General features: G+C 43.8%; 1 protein-coding gene across 4 annotated transcripts in view; it reads left to right on the top strand.

The window, feature by feature from the left end:
* Positions 1-17556, top strand: part of LOC111251714 (uncharacterized) — a 91463-nt gene that overhangs the window by 15328 nt on the left and 58579 nt on the right. For 3 of the 4 annotated variants that reach the window (XM_022808596.2, XM_022808594.2, XM_022808595.2), the window contains exon 2: positions 14353-14430. In XM_022808596.2, coding sequence (XP_022664331.1) covers positions 14353-14430 — 78 coding nt within the window. The remainder of the gene's footprint in view (positions 1-14352; positions 14431-17556) is intronic. The other variant, XM_022808597.2, reaches the window with a different exon arrangement.

Raw genomic sequence — 17556 nt, 5'->3', positions numbered from 1 at the left:
GAAGTGGCATCGACTAGGAAACGAATAGAGAAGATAAAATGTCGCCATGAAATATCTTAGATTGGACCAATATTACAATAGAATCAAGGGGAACAAAGGCTAAATGAAAAATAGAAAGGGGCAAATAAGGCAATTTTGATTCGTTTCGTCGTCTAGTAATGATAATCGATGATGACAAAATGGCGAACGAAAATCAAAAGCTAGGCAGAGGCTTTGCCAGCAGTGATAATAACGTGGGCACGATGAGTCGTGCGAAAGTTCGGATGATGACATAATCTAAAATAAAAGAGGTATCCAATGATAGAATTCAGGTCTGCAGCTGGCAGACTGCACCGTTGATCATTTAGCGTATCGTGAGCGAAGATTGCCCCAGACAAATGCTCTCGTTTGACGCGCAGGTAATAGGCCACAGCACGTAGGTGGGTTTAGTAGATAAAGTAATTGTTAGTGAAGGAAAAATAAAATTACCCATATCAGTTACGCAGCTGTGACGTAAAACTGCAACGAGAAAGCCGTATGATTTTCGTTGGCTAGAAAAACGTTCCCTGAAACAATACCAGCTTTAAGCCAGTTCATGCACGTGGATTTATCGGATGGAATACAAAGTTTCGCTGCTCGCAACTTGCCGTCCGTACAACAATATCACGTCGTCATACCAATCACAAGAGTAGGCTCATGGGGAAAAAGTAATAGTTGAAAATTGAAATGAATCTAAGCGGCGGTCATAGTTACGCTGGTCGACAATGGAAGCAGCCAATGATAAAACAATATTTAAGAACAAGAGGGTGAAGAAATTAAGGATGGGGATAGGTAGAGCATGTTATTCGAGGATTGTCACTCATCTATCTTCTTCTGCCAATTCTATATATATGTGTATCCTTCCGTCAAGTGGCTCGACCTCTTGCCCCTTTTAGTCGTCGCCGAAATCGTCCCGAGAGTGGCAGCCATGCGTTATATCAAATCATACTTTTTTTTTTCCTATTTTGGAACATGATTTTATTACTATTAAGGCTATCGAAAATGCCGTCTGAAAAATCGCTGACAGAAACAAGCAGCAGTTGAATTGAGAATTGGACGTTGTCTATGTAATATCGACAATACCCTGCTTTGCTAGACGTATGCAGTTTCAGTCAAATTGAAGCCCAAATCAGGCAGCGATTTGATCTTGTCAAGGCGTCGTCTTCAGACATTTCCCCGATCAATATTTGCTTTTCTTTCCCTCATTTTGCGTGTGCTCTCTGCGCCTTCCGATATTTGGGGATCATGATGTCGGGAATAGATTCACCTTTTTCTGCTGTGCTTTAGCTGCGATGGCGGTCTTCGGTGGCCTGTTCGTTGTCGTCATCGTCGTCCCCGCCGCCGCCAAGGTACGTTCCGATGGTAGTCGGAAGCCACTTGAACGCGATTGAAGACGATCAACCAGGGGGACCTTCAAAGCAGGTACAACTGCACTAGCAACAACGACAATAGAAGTATATAACCCACGACTGATGGTGGAGAATCGACGTCCCCGTCTGCGCTCAAGCTGTTGTCAGTAAAAATCGCCGTGGTCTCGATTGCATTGTCTTCAGTGGCCGCCCCAGCGACCGATCTGTCCCGACCCCTGTCAGAATGAAAGGCAGGGGTCGTAAAGGTAAGCTCTGATCAAGTCAAGTGAACTACTCCGATAACAGCGCTGTTGTCGTACAATGCAATCGGCTGATCGATCGATTGCTACCGAATTGGAAAAATAGCGAACCCAGGAAAGGAGCCGCATTGCGGCAATGGTGCGATATGGTCATTACGTTCTCTTTCAGCTGAGACTTAGATCTACTTGATTGAAAGCATCACATTAAGTGTTGGACGCATTTTGGCATTCTCTTTTTGTTTTATGAAACCAGTGATGTGAAAGGAAGGAATGGAAAGATGGGTCAACGTATGCTTGTTATGAACAGATTGCATAAACAAAAGGTGGGACCTGCAAATATTGCTTCAAGTATCGAACGAATATATCTAAATTCTATAGAATATAGATGGCCTCTATGGTAAAACTGGATGATGTACCTCCTTAACGGCAATTAGTGTTGCAACAGTGCATCTTTGTCTCGTTTCGATTATAAAAACACGCACGTAAGGTAAACGGAGCAATCGGTTCGGCTCTTCGACCTTACTCCAAAATAATTAAGGCGCACAAATATACCGTAATTGACTGGATATTATTACTAAGAGACAACGTAAGCCAAACATATTGAAATATTCACCTGATTTCGAGTTCCACTGGCGATATCAATATCTATGTGAATCAAGAAGCCTGTTATTATAATACCTGCTTAGATCTTTTTCAAAACGATTTAAACCAACAAAATATGACTTAACCCCTTTTGCGCACGATGCATGATTTTCGCGCAATGAGAGCTGGCTAACTAACTTCACGTTGACAATGCGGTACTTTTCGAGGAAACGATCCGGACTAAGAACTTGAAGAGTCCAATACGAAACGCAGCTGCTATGTTCATTACTATACGCAGTAGGGAACAAGAAGCGTTCGACTGGTATGACAAGTTCAACAACTGTGTTATTTACTACCTCATGATCGTGTAGTCCATCACTGAAAAGTTACATAATACAGTGAGTATATAGTTACTGCACAAAAAGAACTTCGACATATAGTGATGCGGACACTTCAGTTTTTTTAGATTTCGCACTCTTCTATCTAAATTTTGCCGCATTTAATCCGTAGTCACCTTTTGTGCCACTAGACGCGTAAGTCGGCCCGGCCACCTGACACAGTTTATTGCGTGGCTGAATCGTAAGTCCGTATGATATGACATAGACTATGTCACAGGTGATACAGGTCCATGGTGTTGCGGATGACCCCTTTGAGCCTTTTTATTAATATGCACAATATTTTCACTGCTGTTGTAACCCCTTCCCATAGTGATAGTTTCCCTTTATGCACAGGGACGGAAGTACAGATATTTTACATATTTATTATTGCCCTTTACGGAGCCGCTTCCTCGCCGCTCCGATAATGTGATTCATATTACCGATGACGGCAATCGACTGGTACAAAAGAATCACGAACGCATCTTACGCTGTACGGCCTCTATACTGATGCTATTATGACTGCTGGTTTGGAGAAGGCATTGAAAAGGGACATGGGCATTTACATGGGGGAAGCAGAGGGAGCGGCGGCAGTCGCTGGTGGGAGGTTAAACGGTGGTGGGATGAGATAATAAAACTATGCTTTGGCTGCTGAGACAATGTCTTTATCGCTGCCTCGTCGTCACCGTTGCGTTCAAGGGGGCTATAAATGTTTACTTTTTCCAAATGGACCGAAGTGTGCGCGAAACGCGAAACGAAAAGTGGCCGAAGAATAACTGCTGCTTGGGTTGAGGTTGGGCGAAATACGCGTGCGTCATGACTCGAGTCATCGCGCATGGCTACTAGCAAAACTGTCATAACCGCCGTGGTAGGCGAAAGCGCCGAAGACCCGATGGCGACGACAAACACAGAGCCGCGACAACAATAGCAACAACAACAGCAGCAACAACAACAACTTTATCAATGAGGGCTATTTCTCGGCACCTGTCGTAAAATAGATAGGCAACCAACCAGAGGCGTGCGCATACAAAACAAAACGTACGTGCATGAGGTGTTCAAAATCCTATCGATGCCGAGAGTTCAACTGATTATGACGAGGAAGACGAGTTGTTGCTTGCTCAAGCGGTAAGTCGGTAGCCCGAATGTGCCTATTTTGTGCAGTATACACAACAAACAGACAGGAACAACTGTGCATGTATATGCGTAACCCGTAGCGTATAATATATGTATGTAAGAATATTTATATGCCGCCGTCGGTAGGGGCGACGAAGTAAACGAACCTCGACGACTAACAACAGAAAGGACGTCAACATAAAGTCAGAAATCAAAGGTACAAGGTACACTATAACTATTAGCGGTACACGCTGTGCAGGCGGTAGGGAATGTAGCATGCGCACCAGCAGCGATGGTAGGAGGAGCTGTAAGGATTTGCCGTCGCCGAGAGTAACTGTCTCAAAGTCGGACTTGCTATTAGGCCAAACGGAGTCAAACATCATGAGTGAGCATCGGTGTCATACAAATAGCACCGCTTGGCAGCGGTGACGATACTTCGTGCGCGAGTTCGGTCGAGTCGAAGAAGAACAGCGATTCGGGGGAATCGAATGACAAAGATAGAAAGAAAGAAAAGGAAAAACATGACTGCTCAACGAAGAGAACTGGTGACCAACCGTTGTCTGCACTGCGTTACGCTGGACCGGGTATTTGGTTATTACTGCCGTAGCTCCCACTGCTGTTAAATGTTTAACTACGTCGTAACAAATTGTTAAATATGACAGGAAAAGGCGAAAGGTCACAATTAACGGATGGCGCTAAGGCAGAGGAAACGGTGAGAATAACTGTTGGGGCCGGGGTCTGGCTTTACTGGATAAGGCCCAAAAGCAATAAGAATTACACTAAATTTGTTTACCTCGTGGATACGATTGATTTTTTAGCTGTTGTTGTCGTTGCTGTTTTTGCTGATACGGAGGACTTCTTTTCCATCTGTTGTAACTGCTCACATCGCAATACTCGTAGTCTCTATACTGTTCGATTATTGCTGAATAATTTGTTCTATGGTTTTTGTGTCGATTGATTTCGCCCGTTTTCTTGTTTATATTTTTTACTACTAGCAGCTGTTTTGCCCACCTCTATTCAGGTACGGCGTCAGGGCATGCCCCACTAGGAGTCTAGCCGAAATGGGCTTTGCGAAACAGATCTATGATTTGTTTCGACGACAAACCTATGAAACAGCATGGCGACCATACAGCCACGCAGCTATTAACCTGAATAATAATTCTTCGTTTATTTTTTAATACTCTGTTCTCCTGATCTTTAATTTGGTGATCGTTTTTGCTAAAGCCAAGGATTTGACTAGCGTGCTTGTTAATCACAGTTACCGTAGTGACGCGTTCAGAAAGATGCGTATCAACCGCGCAGACCATGACACCCTCCTAACCTCCTAACCTAACCTAACAATAGATTTAGGCACAAGATAAAAGCGGGCATCACATGAAGGCAAGAAACGCTCCTAGTTTATCATTGCAATTCAGTAATCAGGAGCATATCTCGTTTGCTAAAGATTGGATAGGCTTAATTTGAAGCAAACTAACGATCGACACTGGCATTCCACATATGATGTATATGCACATAATGGTAATGGTGTTGATTTTGGCGTTGATAGCCATATTCGAGAAGATAACATGATCGTCTGTTAGAATAAATATGAAGACATAATCAAAGCCAACGGTTGATTGTCGACCACTACGTTCGGTGTTAATTAACCCTATCTACCGCAAGGAACGTGGCATTTAACTTAAATCATACTGGCCTGGACAACCAACATGGCTACGAGGGTAAACTAAGAAATAAGAACGATAACAGTCATAATGTATGGTCGTCCGACAACTCTACAGCTGAACTTCAGCTCTAATACAACCTCGATCAAGAGATGTTACAGCGTTTCACTTGTGATAGCTCGTTAGTTTATTAAATGCACAGTTTATAAACAATCGTTTATGACAGCCGCTGGCCAAATTGCTGAATTGTTATCGGCAGCCAATAGAGCTTGCAGGTGGATGCTGCTGTATTCGATTTTTAAGGGCACATTTTTTTAGCGTTCAAGCCGTTTTCCCTTTACAGTTCAAGCCGAGTTCCTCTGGGTTGGTTTCGCTGATGCGCTATCATGCAGCACTCTCTGGTCCAGCCGCTGATGGTGAAGACCGCCGCCAATGTACATGCCCGTAACATCTTTTGCAGCCATGACTGCGTCGATGTGTGTGTGTATATGAGTGGATGTAAATCTTCAACTGTTCGCTGTAGATGCTAATGCCAGTTTTGCTACCGTCGTCGATTCCGTGAGGTACAAAATGTGCTAACCATGACAAAGTTAAAAGTGATAGCAGATAGCCAGCCCGTCATCTAAGTGTCATGCGGCAACCTATGGCCGTCGTCTTTTGTAAGCGGTAAGCACAGGCGGGCGACACTTGATCTTTTAGTTAAATAACTTGCAGACAGACAGACCAACAGAATGATAAAAAATCTATAAATACCAACCAATTTCCCCGAAATAATATTGGTAAAGAGCATTATCATTGTCGTCTTATACCATCTTGGGCAGTAGTTTCCCAGCCTGTTTAACGTCTCCTCTACCGCCGGTCGCCTTTTCCTAGATTTCCTCGTTTAGCGTTTGAAAGACTTTTTTTTTTCTTGTAATTTTTCAGCTATTATACTCCAACTGGGCTTCAGTCAGCTTTAGCTTGTCGATGTCATCTTTATTTCGCCGGCTTATGGCCGGTTGAGTAAAATCGACATCTATTATAAACAACGTTTCTACGAGCAAGGGTATTTAGCTGCTTTACAAGGGTTTACTTAGTTGCTTAGTAACAGCACGTCGAGTCACTTCTTCTGCTCCTAGGCGCCCGAAAACGGTCGTCTGTTTGGACTTATTAACGATAAAAACGACAGAGACGAAAAACAAAAATAGATGTAAAGCCACAACCGAACGGCGAAAGGGAAAACGAGAGAGAGAGAAGTTTCGACTGACAAAACTGTTCAGGAAAAAACAGCCAAAAAAAAAAATCAGGAATATAAGACGGGGCGAGTAAAGGATTAAAAGTCAACTGGCAGGGAGCCGCTTGTTACAGCCAGGGTCACCACTGTAGACAGCGGGTACCGTTGAGGGTCGAATAGGCAACGGTACTTCAGACGGAAGGCGACAGCAGCTATGCTTTTACTAGAAAAGGCTGGAAAAAGAAAACTATAAGTGAAAAATGAATTCAAAATGCTTTTTGGATAAGCATTGCCACCCTTTGCCGCTATTGTTGTTGTTGTTGTTGCGACAACAAGACGAAAAACATTTATACTTTTGAATAATCCGCTCTTGCTTGTACGGGGATACGAACGCAAAGAGGCAATTGGGGAATAATAGCAGCAGTATGTATTCCATATGTTGTGTAGAAATCATTTTTTGAAAAAGAAAAATTAGGAGAAAAGGAAAAATTGTGACAACGACGTGACCGATAGAAGGTACAACTCAATACAATGGAATAAATATAGCAATTCCGTTTTTGGCACTTCTCTTGAAGAAAATGACATTTTACATAGCTAGATTATTTTTTCCCTTTCATGAGATAATTTACTTAGATCACGGTTTTGCTCAGGGCTCAGGCTGATATTGACAATTGTCAGCCCGTCTCCTCGAGATGCCCCCTGTATTCCGTCGAAGGCGGACGACGCCGTCATGTTCCATCAGGAGCTCTCCAGTTTGTCTTGTGACAAACTGCAGAAAACACCTTTCGCCATTGAGTGAGTGAGTGACGTGCTTCATAAATCACGGTCTTTTGCTGAGCGGGGCAATAAAAATGAAATTGAACCGCGACTATTTTTCAGCGATCACTTTCCGCTTTCGTGTGTTTTTCCTCGATAGCGTCGAGTTCGTTTGCCTTGGTCTATCTGGCACTTTTCGTGTCATACGAATAGGTAACGATATACATATCTGCATACAAACGTCGTTCGTTATAAAATCCTTTTGAATTCATATGCTGATCGTGCTTGAAGCTAGGACCGTGAAAGTCCGAGGTTGGTCAGATGCTAAAAAATCATCTGAAAAAGAAAGATGCAGAATACAGACCGATCGAGTGAACCACTTGGTTGACTGATTATGTCTTTACAATAAACTGACGTACAGAATCGTGGATAGAACACAGTCGTATACCAGCGACACCGATACGCGTGGCTATCGTCAATGTTTTTTGACAACTGTAATTACCAGACAAATCATTTAGTCGCCTTTTATCAATGGTCCGGAGTGAAATTTGTCTTTATGACGAACTATAACTTCTTTAACATTGTATGTTCGGACAGATTTTGCGTTTGAGGTAGAGCACGTGCCAAGTTAACAAAGAGACGCGCTACCTAAAAGAAGTCTAATGCCTGGCGGATGTCGAACGTTTTATTGAGTTGCCACTGGATTCTGGCAAATCAATATTCAACCTGCCCACCTCACTGATCCTATCAACATCAGCATGGAAGAGGTCATTTTCGTTTAGACAAAGCTTGGTTTGAAAAAAAAAAATCATTTTTATGGCACAGCGACTTGTGTCAAAATAATAAAAACTATAATTTTAAAGTTTTTTTTTTTTCTGACAGAAACAAATGTACTGTAAGATTTAACATGACTTCTCATCTAACAAGATTTGGAAGCTTTGCGTACGTAAATTAAGCCGTTGTACCGAAAAATGTACTATCGCCGCCTTAACCAGTTTATCTTGCTCAAGATATAACCACATCTAAAAATTGTAGTTATGATTAAAATTGAAACAACTTTAAACCAGGGGTCCTTGCTCCAACCAATATAAGTATCGATTTCGGTCGCTTTTAATTCATTGTTCTGTTCTGGATCCTTTGTATTCTTCTTGTACTCTTCATAAATCGCCTAGAGACTGAAAACAGCATAAACAGTCGATTTCAGCTAACAGTTTAGTTTAGTAGTAAGATAAACTGCTATCGTGACAGCAGCAGACATACACATACACATATATATATATATATAAACGTTTGTAAATAAAGAGAACTCGTAATATATATTTAATCAACCTTTGAGTCTGTATGCCACCAGACGATAGCGTGTACTACTGGCAACTTAGCTGATCACCATAAGTTCAGAATGACACGCAACTTACACACAGTCGACAACAGAAATCGGTAGCAGCAGCTGCAGCACACCTACGGACTATGGGCACCTGCCTATTAAGTCATGGCTATAATATCACGTCTATTAAGTGACACCGTTTTCTTTCTCTCTCTCTTGAAAACGCTCTTCCATCTATTGTCGCCGGTGCTGCTGCAGTTATCGCGAGCGCTACCGGAAACTCGTCCACCTCAGTAATCAAAGGCAAAAAGCTGCAATCACAACAAGCAGAGGAGCTCCAGTGATCACAGCAGCACCCGTATACACGAGGACAACAAAAGGAAGTTGTTTAAAGAAAGCGAGGAGAAAGGCCAGCGCTGCTAGACAAGTTGCTCCTGCTGCAGGCAGCCGAAATGGTGAAGCAGAAGCACAAGAAGTAACAACAAATAACGTTGTGGCTTTATCGCTATGTTTTGTGCTCCCGGCTCATCATCCGTATAGAATATTATGTGTGCATGCGTCCTTCTGCAGTCATATGCATGTTTCTTTTTCTTGCTCACTTCTCCCCTACCCCCTAAATCATTCGTCCACCGGAGACTGACCAAATCGAACTCCAAGGTCACAGACAGATATCGTTTAAGATCTTTACCTGCCAAGAACTTGTGAGTGCAACGCCGGCATTTTGCTGTCGTTGTTGTTGCTTCTCTGCTTATTGTCATTATTAATATTACTAGACAGATCTTGATTGTTTTCCGCCGACGCCCAAAACTATTAGGTGACCATAGGCAAAATCGTGAGTAGCCGTTGCACGTCTGAACATTTGGTACCGGAATAAAGCAGCTAGTGCCTCTTTATTTGCAGTAGCCATATACATATTTAATAACAACAATATGAAATGTTGGCGATCATTACACGCTCAGGTTGCGAACGGGCCACCTGGCGAAGATCGATGCCATATTGCGCCTCGCAACGAAGATGCCGCTAATTCTACCGATACCGTCGTTTTTGCCATTGCGTCGAGACGGTTATGGTCACTGGATCACGGTACGCGTCGATAGGATTAGCGGAGTTGCAACAATGACACCTGCAATATATATCCACACAAAACTGGACCCCCCGTACCCCACCTTTGCTGCAACTACAGAGGCAGCCGTGGTCGCCATGACAGCGTCAAACGATAGAGAGGAAGAACAGCAATGGTAAATCGAAAAACCAGCAAGTGACAGGTCCTGTATGGCTTGGGGGCCAGTAAGTCCGATCGCGGGTCCGTTAGCCAGCGGTGACGTCTCCGAGATAAGCAATCTAACCCGACACGTTTCTATGTTGAGTCGTGTTAAACAGCAACGCTTGCCTGTCAATTATTAACACTGTATAAAAACAGCTATACATACAGGGCTCAGCTCTTCTCTATCAGCAACGACAATAATAATTCTAGTAACAATAATTATCACAATACCGTGACGCGCTGTGCTGTGAAGACTAATCGATAGCGGCAAAACATTAACGGAAACTATGCAATAGATATAATTATTGTCATTCGATAGCATTTATTTACCGCAATTTTTACAGCCGCATTATGGAATGATTGTCAACAAGCTCGTTGTGAGCTCGTGACGATGCTGATCAGATACTGTTAAATTGTAAACGTTCTTAGAGAGGTAACGCCGGGGGGGGGGGGGGGGGGGGGGGGGAAGTTTAAGGAAACCTCTGTGTGTTAACTGTTAGAAGCTGCAATAGGCAGGACATTAAAATCTGTGCTAGATCAAGACGGATAGCAAGCCACGGACAACACGAGCGAGATAAACGAACCAACGAATAAAGAGAAAATGATTTGTTACACCTTTCAGATGGACTGCGTACCATAATCTTAATGTATGCGAAGACTATTCAGTGACTAGTAAATCTACTATTGGGTTATATCCATCCGTGTTATGTATTATGTGTTATATATCTATGCCCTTTTGGTTGTCTATAAATGCTAACATCACAATTGTGTTTGCCAACGAGCTCATAAAGTTCAATCCGCTTAAATACAAATAATAGTCCGGACATTATCGACTACTTAGTAAGCGACCGTCGAAGTACGAAACACGTGAACTGGCCATTCGACATGAACCGGTCGATCGCTGATTCGTGCATCGGCTCATATCACAATGGGGGTCCTTTGGTCCTTATTCATCTAGGTGTCCTGTTATTATATTATACAATTTCTATTATATACTCAGGTAGGTCATTTTGATGCACTTTTCAAGGGTTGCTATTATCGCATTAAACTGACACTTTATCTTCTAATACGGTCTTTTCATATTTATTTAAAACCCTTCGTTTCCTTTTACCTCATTCGATAGTAGGTCATAATCATCGTCGAAAGGTTCTATTCAGCATCCACCAAGTTCGGGTTTGCTTGCATAATTATTTGATTCTCGTGGCTTCTTTTGTTATTGTTTACCAAAGCATGCCTTGAAGTCGCAGCACCAAAAAACGGTTTTTGTCTACTCGAGCACCACGCACGCAGAAGAGAGAGACGACGTGCAAATGCGGCCAGAGCTAGTAGCAGTCGGATCCACTATTCGTGACATTGTTAGATCCGATAGTGAGTCGATAGAGAACAAATAGAAAACAGCGTCTAGCGTAACGACCACACTAACGATACTGCCATTAGCGCACGCACCAGTATCAATGCCAACAATTAACGGCCCGGTATCCTATGCGCAAACGCCGTTCTCCCCCCCCCCCTCTCTCTCTCTCTGTATATATATATGTGTGTGTTTTTCATCTGCCGCCAGTTGTCATCGCTCTCTCTATCAAAAGAATAGGATGCTTTCGTCCGTTTGCATTACTATTGGAGGCTAAATTCACGTTGACCTGTCACCGATAACAAGCGAAGCCGGGCTGCGGCGCCTTACGAGGCGTGCAATGTTCGAATGTAGAGTATAGACGATGAACGAGTAGCCCTCACGTGGGTCATCCGTTCATCGTTGTTGTTGGTTTGCGATGAATAGCGCCAACAATTTGCGTACGGGAATTATCGATTCATTTTTCACCAACGCACACTTTCCTCGCTTCTGGTCAACTCCTATGACATGGCTGATAGGTTAGGCACCTTCTTGTGTTAATCTAGCTTTTTTTTTTTTCTGTTTTCGGCAGCGGATTGGCTTGCTCGTCTTTCTCTCTGTCATTCAGTCTCATTCTTTATTTAAAATCCCTGATTCATCAAGGCCGGTACAGACAGCGCTACCATGCTGACGGCGACGTCCCATGGCTCAGCAGGAGGATTCATGTGTTTGTGTGGCCATCGATTTACAGCGCGGTCTCATCCAATCGATCGACCCTATCCTTTATTTGTCTGCACTGAACTTGTTCAAGACGTCTGTCTCCATCGTGCCAAGCGCTGAAGTAGACAAATGCTTGCGAAGCTTGTGTGCAGATACTTTGTCGACACTCAAAACAACCTTTCGTTCTATGACGGCCGATGTACGACTTCGCGACTCTCTAATATATGTGTATATAGACAGCCGTTGCATGGATGCATATACAAACGATTGTACGGTCGAGGTTGCGTCAAAAGGACGGCGTGTGACGAGGTGACAGGTACTTGATACGCGGTTCGCTCGTTGTCCAACCGAGGACCGTCAGCCTAAGAGAGAACCAATCGTTATTGCTGCCCCTGGGGATCGCAAATCAGCGATGGGCAATGCGGAGCTCGTGAATGGGAGATTGGGGAACGCCAAATCGTAGAGCGGTATAATGAACATCGCGGAACAGTGAATTTGTGTCTTGCTTATTGCTTGTGGCTGGCTTGCGTCTATCCGTTCATAGGATGGTTCTAATCGACGACAACGAGGTCGACGTCGATGCCGCTATCCCATCGTACCACGACGGAGACTCGCTAGAGAATACTGTATGGTTCTGTCGAAGCAAAACAGCGGCGTGGAGCAGAGTAAGAACTACGAACAGATAACGAGCGATAGATGAAAAGTGACCAGGAAAGAGAAAAAAAAAATAGTGTATCAATAGCGGAGACGGCGGCGGCGGCATCTGTCGGGGTTTACCGTGATGATGGCGTTGCCGTTTTCGTCGCCAAGGATTACGCGGCTCAATGGGAGGTAGTCCCGTCTGCTTAAGTCCGTTCTATATAGCAAACGGAAGTGTATACAACGACACATACACGATTAAACAAGACTATATATATACGCACGTACATAGACGCGCGCGATATTTGTGCTCATATTACGATACACAGAGACACACTCATGATTGCAGGCGCTAACGTGGACATGAACTCTCGTTTGAACGTATGTGCAAAAGAGATCCAGAATCAATGTCGAGCAGACAAGTCAAAGAGCGAAATTTACTGAGAGTGGTTCGAGCGGACCTCTCATTCCATCCTGCGCAGGCGACTTGACGCCGAAACGAGCACGAAAGCACGTGTTCTGATCCCGTTGCTGGACGCCGGTGTCGATCAGTACCAACGCCGACTTGCCTGACTGGGTACAGACGGTGATATCCAGACTACGGGGTTCTCGGCTAATAGTTATGGATGACGGAGACGCAACTGTGGCGATGAGTACGAAGCTGATGCTGCCGCTCGCTGTCGTCGTCGTCGCTGGTGCCACTATGGCGGTTTCTGATTAGCTCGAGTGCAAGTGACTTCACGAACTTTATGAACTTCTGTAGACAGCGTTCAGTCGCCACTTCAGTTCAACCAATAGACAGATGGACGCACCGGCCAACGAAGGAACGTTCGACTTAACGATGATGTCGATATGAAGGTTGCCACTATTGTTAACCGCGCACTGCTATTGATATTGAGTCCGAAGAGGCATTGCCGACGGATCAATAAGCGGCCATCGACTGAAACGATGGCCGATGTCAACAGCCGGTCTCACTGATCTGAGCGGGTAATTCCGGATTTCGGCTTAGAAACGACGACTCGTTGCGTACGTTTGTTTGGTCGGTCGCCACTTTGGTTAATCTAAACATTCAAAAACACGCTGACTGACCTCGCGGGCACTTGGAGGAGGGCAAATGGGGGATTTCTTTAATAGGTAAATATAGAACACAAAATGAGAAAAACTACCAGAAATCGTTTAGCGAGTCTAGTACGATGACGACGTTGCATAGCGTCTCGTCAGCCCACCTGATGCACGCTTTGCTAACCACGGATGATGACTACGGTGAACAGTGGCCGTCTAGTTACCACTGGAATAGGCAATGTCGAATAATGTTCGAGAACAAGCGTGCAAACTATCGAGATGTTCCGAAATCAATGCCCTGTAAATATAACAAGTACATGAGGTATTTTGTAGAATTTGAGCGGACGACGAGTTAAAGTACATGAAAAATACGTGTATAATCGTATAAGGAAGCAATGTGCGTTGCATGATATAGTGCCAACTGCAAGAGCAACAGTCAGCCTGCGTAAATCACGCTGGTAACTACAGTACCTCTGTTAGCTTTTGCAGACGACGTTTTGACTCGCTATAATTATATGATACCATATATCCATCTATACATTGGCGCAGGTACATTCTATGTATAGATATTAAATGCACAGCCAGTTCTTAGTAAAATATACTAAAGGCTATTGTATAATTAGTTGCTTTTGTACTAGATATCGGTATGCATATCGTTGATAAGAATCGGGCGTACTGACATTTCAGGTGTCGCAGCTGTGTAAGGTGTGCGGGGAACCGGCAGCGGGATACCACTTCGGCGCGTTTACCTGCGAAGGCTGCAAGGTAAGTTCTTAGTTTCGCCTCTATCGAACATCTATCAGAAGCATAATAGAAATACTCTTGTAGCTTTTTTTTCCCTCCCGACAAGCCTCACGACCTGCTGCGGGTGGCTATCTCGGAAAAATACAAATTTTAATGAAAATCGAAAACATACACGCTTGAGCAGCTAGCACGATCAAACCATTCTTAACCTATCCGTGATATTTTTCTCTGCTGGCAATATTATGAACAACACAATTGCTTAGATATAGCATGACGCCTATAGCATCCATGTAGACACTGATATATTTATATGTGTACGTATTTATCTATAGATCGACGAAAAATGCGTCATTTGAAATCAGCGATATTTTCATTCCTAGTCCTGCACTAGTACTAGTAGCATCAATTCATGGCGGTTACAACAACAACATTGTATTAAATCATTGTGCAAATCGGACAAGTTTACAAACGATCAGAACAGATCTGTGTGGCATGGACTGAGGTTCCACTGTGACGCTATAGATCAGGGACTGATTCATCGTAAAAGGTCGTCCAGTCAACTGGTTGAAAGCACTGGCTATACGAGCGAGTTTCATAATCATCAGACACGGGGGGCTGCCACAACAACGCGACTTTTCCATTTTTTTTCTAATAATCTTCTTTAACGCTACGTCAAAGTCGGAGGCGCGCGCGATGATGTTGACTGGGAACCATTTAGTAACAGAAATCGCTTTCACCAAGTGTCAATTCGTTCAATAAAGAGCGCTTGAATGGCATAAGAAGAGCACAGCGAATAGGCAGTACGGCTTAGCCAAATAGATCACATGCTTATACATAACTGAAATGACCCCTACCCCCGTCCCCTGTCAGTGGTCCTGCCTGGAAACATCTTAGGACGTCTGCAATGCGACGCCATTTATGGCCCAAAAATCATCGCCCTACTAGAAATCAAAGATTTTTGTGCTACGGTGTCAGCATCGTCAGCGTCCTTACCGTCATTTGATGACCATCGCTCACGAGCACCAGGAGCGCTGGCTCAGAAAGCTAGAGAAATAGATGTACAATGTATCGTAAACATAATGGAACTCTGACTGATATTATTTTCGGGTCATTTTTCGCAGGTGGCCAATTGGCATTTTCAAATGAGATTGCAGCGGCGTAAGTCTGCGAACCGGCAAAGTCGCTCGATGGCAGACGATACCCAAACAGTCATGACATGTTGGTGACACAGGCATGATGACAAATAAACAGTCAAGAAAGCTACTGCCAGCTTAACCTCTGAAGCATATCAATGGACTAGCATAGTATATTTATACATGTATCTTTTGAAGAAAAACAAAGCAAACCTGTGCAAAAGAAGCTCCTTTGGATTTTTTTAATTGTTGCTGTATAGCATTTCTTCTAAACACAACATAGTGTTTTGTTTCGTCAAGCAGTGAGTTGAAATCATGACAACTAACCAGATATCATGCGTCCGTTAGGTTCTATTTTACCGTTCTCGACCACTATTGCTGACTGGCTGTGCTTGTTATAAAAATTCTGCGTTCAATTTTTTGGATTAGACCTCTGTCGTAGGTTCATCTAAGCTGTCTCATTGCTTCTTCATTAATAGTAGCGTAGGTTGCATGCTTTCGCTTGACACGAAGACGAGCTGCGTGTTCCGCTACGTACTGTATACGATTGTCTGTCTGTTGATGGCTTTGGTCAGTGTCTAGCAGGTTTAAAACATAGTAGTAAAATAAAGATGACAGACATCATTGTAAGCCTATCATTACCGTATAAGCCCATACGAGTTACTATGACGGTGTATTGTTTGTGACGAAGCGCCGTGCAAACAACACGCGCAAATTGAGCATCGCCCGAAACCGCCTCAGCAAGTATGCTTGCGAGCATATCAAACAACTCGGCCCAATCAGCGAAAAGGGTACGAGTCTATCAATCGCAGAACATGATCACATTATTGCTGATGTTGTTGTTGTGGTAATAGTAGCGCCACGATGAGCAGACGCACTGCGGAAAGATCATTTTTTTATATTTGGTGTGGCTATGGCTATTACGGGTACTGCGAACGGCTTTAGCTCTATTGGTGTAGTCTACAGTGTTGAAAATACTGCTCTTCGAAACGACGGCCAGCACCGCCCCATCGCTGACTTTTGCTGCTAGGGGTTCTCCAAAGCAAACATTTCCAGTGCGACAAGAAGTGTAAGACAATCGGTCGAAATGGCAGCAGAAGAGCGGGTAGCGCGTTCCTGATACAGGAATAGTGTTACGGCTAAATAGTGACGCCCGTTCTGACAAGGTCGAACGGATACTGATCACTACAAGACGGGAACTCTGCCACAGATTAGTATTACAGAAGTAACTAACTGATTCGTTTCGTCGACCGGCCTCCATCTTCCTCCGTTTCGCCACCGGGTGTAATGATCGTGCTGATTATGGGGCTGTTACTCCAGCAGTGGTCCTTCAGCTACGACCTTAGTTGAAATGATGGGCAATGTTCAACAGAGGCTTGTCGACGGGGTCACTTTCGCACCCTCCGCCCCCACCCCCCGCGCGGAGCAACTATGATATGCACACTCACTTTTCTGTTTTTCCTTTCTCCGTTGTGTAGATTCCCCCCTGCGAACGGCATCGGTCTATTAAAAATCGAGACTAAAAGATGCATGTGTACAAGCAATCATGAATTTCATTTGAATATACGTACATGTGTGCTTGTGGCCTCCTATAGCTGAGATCAACGGCTGTACAAACAAGCGAAAATAACGAAGTAAACAATGAATCGTATGGATGAATAATAACAACGATAGCATTGACAGATAAATAAATTTCCATGTATAATAGTATCATAGTAATTCAAGCAGCATCTCAAGCTCAGAGCGCGGCCATCAGCGACGGTGGTGAGACTGGCCGTCGCGTGCTGGTATGAAGTTCGTAAGAGTAGGGCGTATCCTGGCTTAGCTTGGCTTGGCTTTTATAAGCTGAACGTATCTGGGTTTTCATATATAATGGTATACTTAGATTACGATTGATAATGCCGAAACTGACAACAAATAACAGATTCCCTATTCAAAGACGCACAGCACTATACAATATGACTGGATTGAAAGAGTGTCTTCATCTATCCCTACATACATTTCGATATTCGTT

This window comes from Varroa destructor, unplaced genomic scaffold, assembly GCF_002443255.2.
Source record: "Varroa destructor unplaced genomic scaffold, Vdes_3.0 BEIS01000005.1, whole genome shotgun sequence".
Taxonomy (NCBI): Eukaryota; Metazoa; Arthropoda; class Arachnida; order Mesostigmata; family Varroidae; genus Varroa; species Varroa destructor.
The sequence above is the reverse complement of the archived record's forward strand: the minus strand, read 5'-3'. Positions and strand labels throughout refer to the sequence as shown.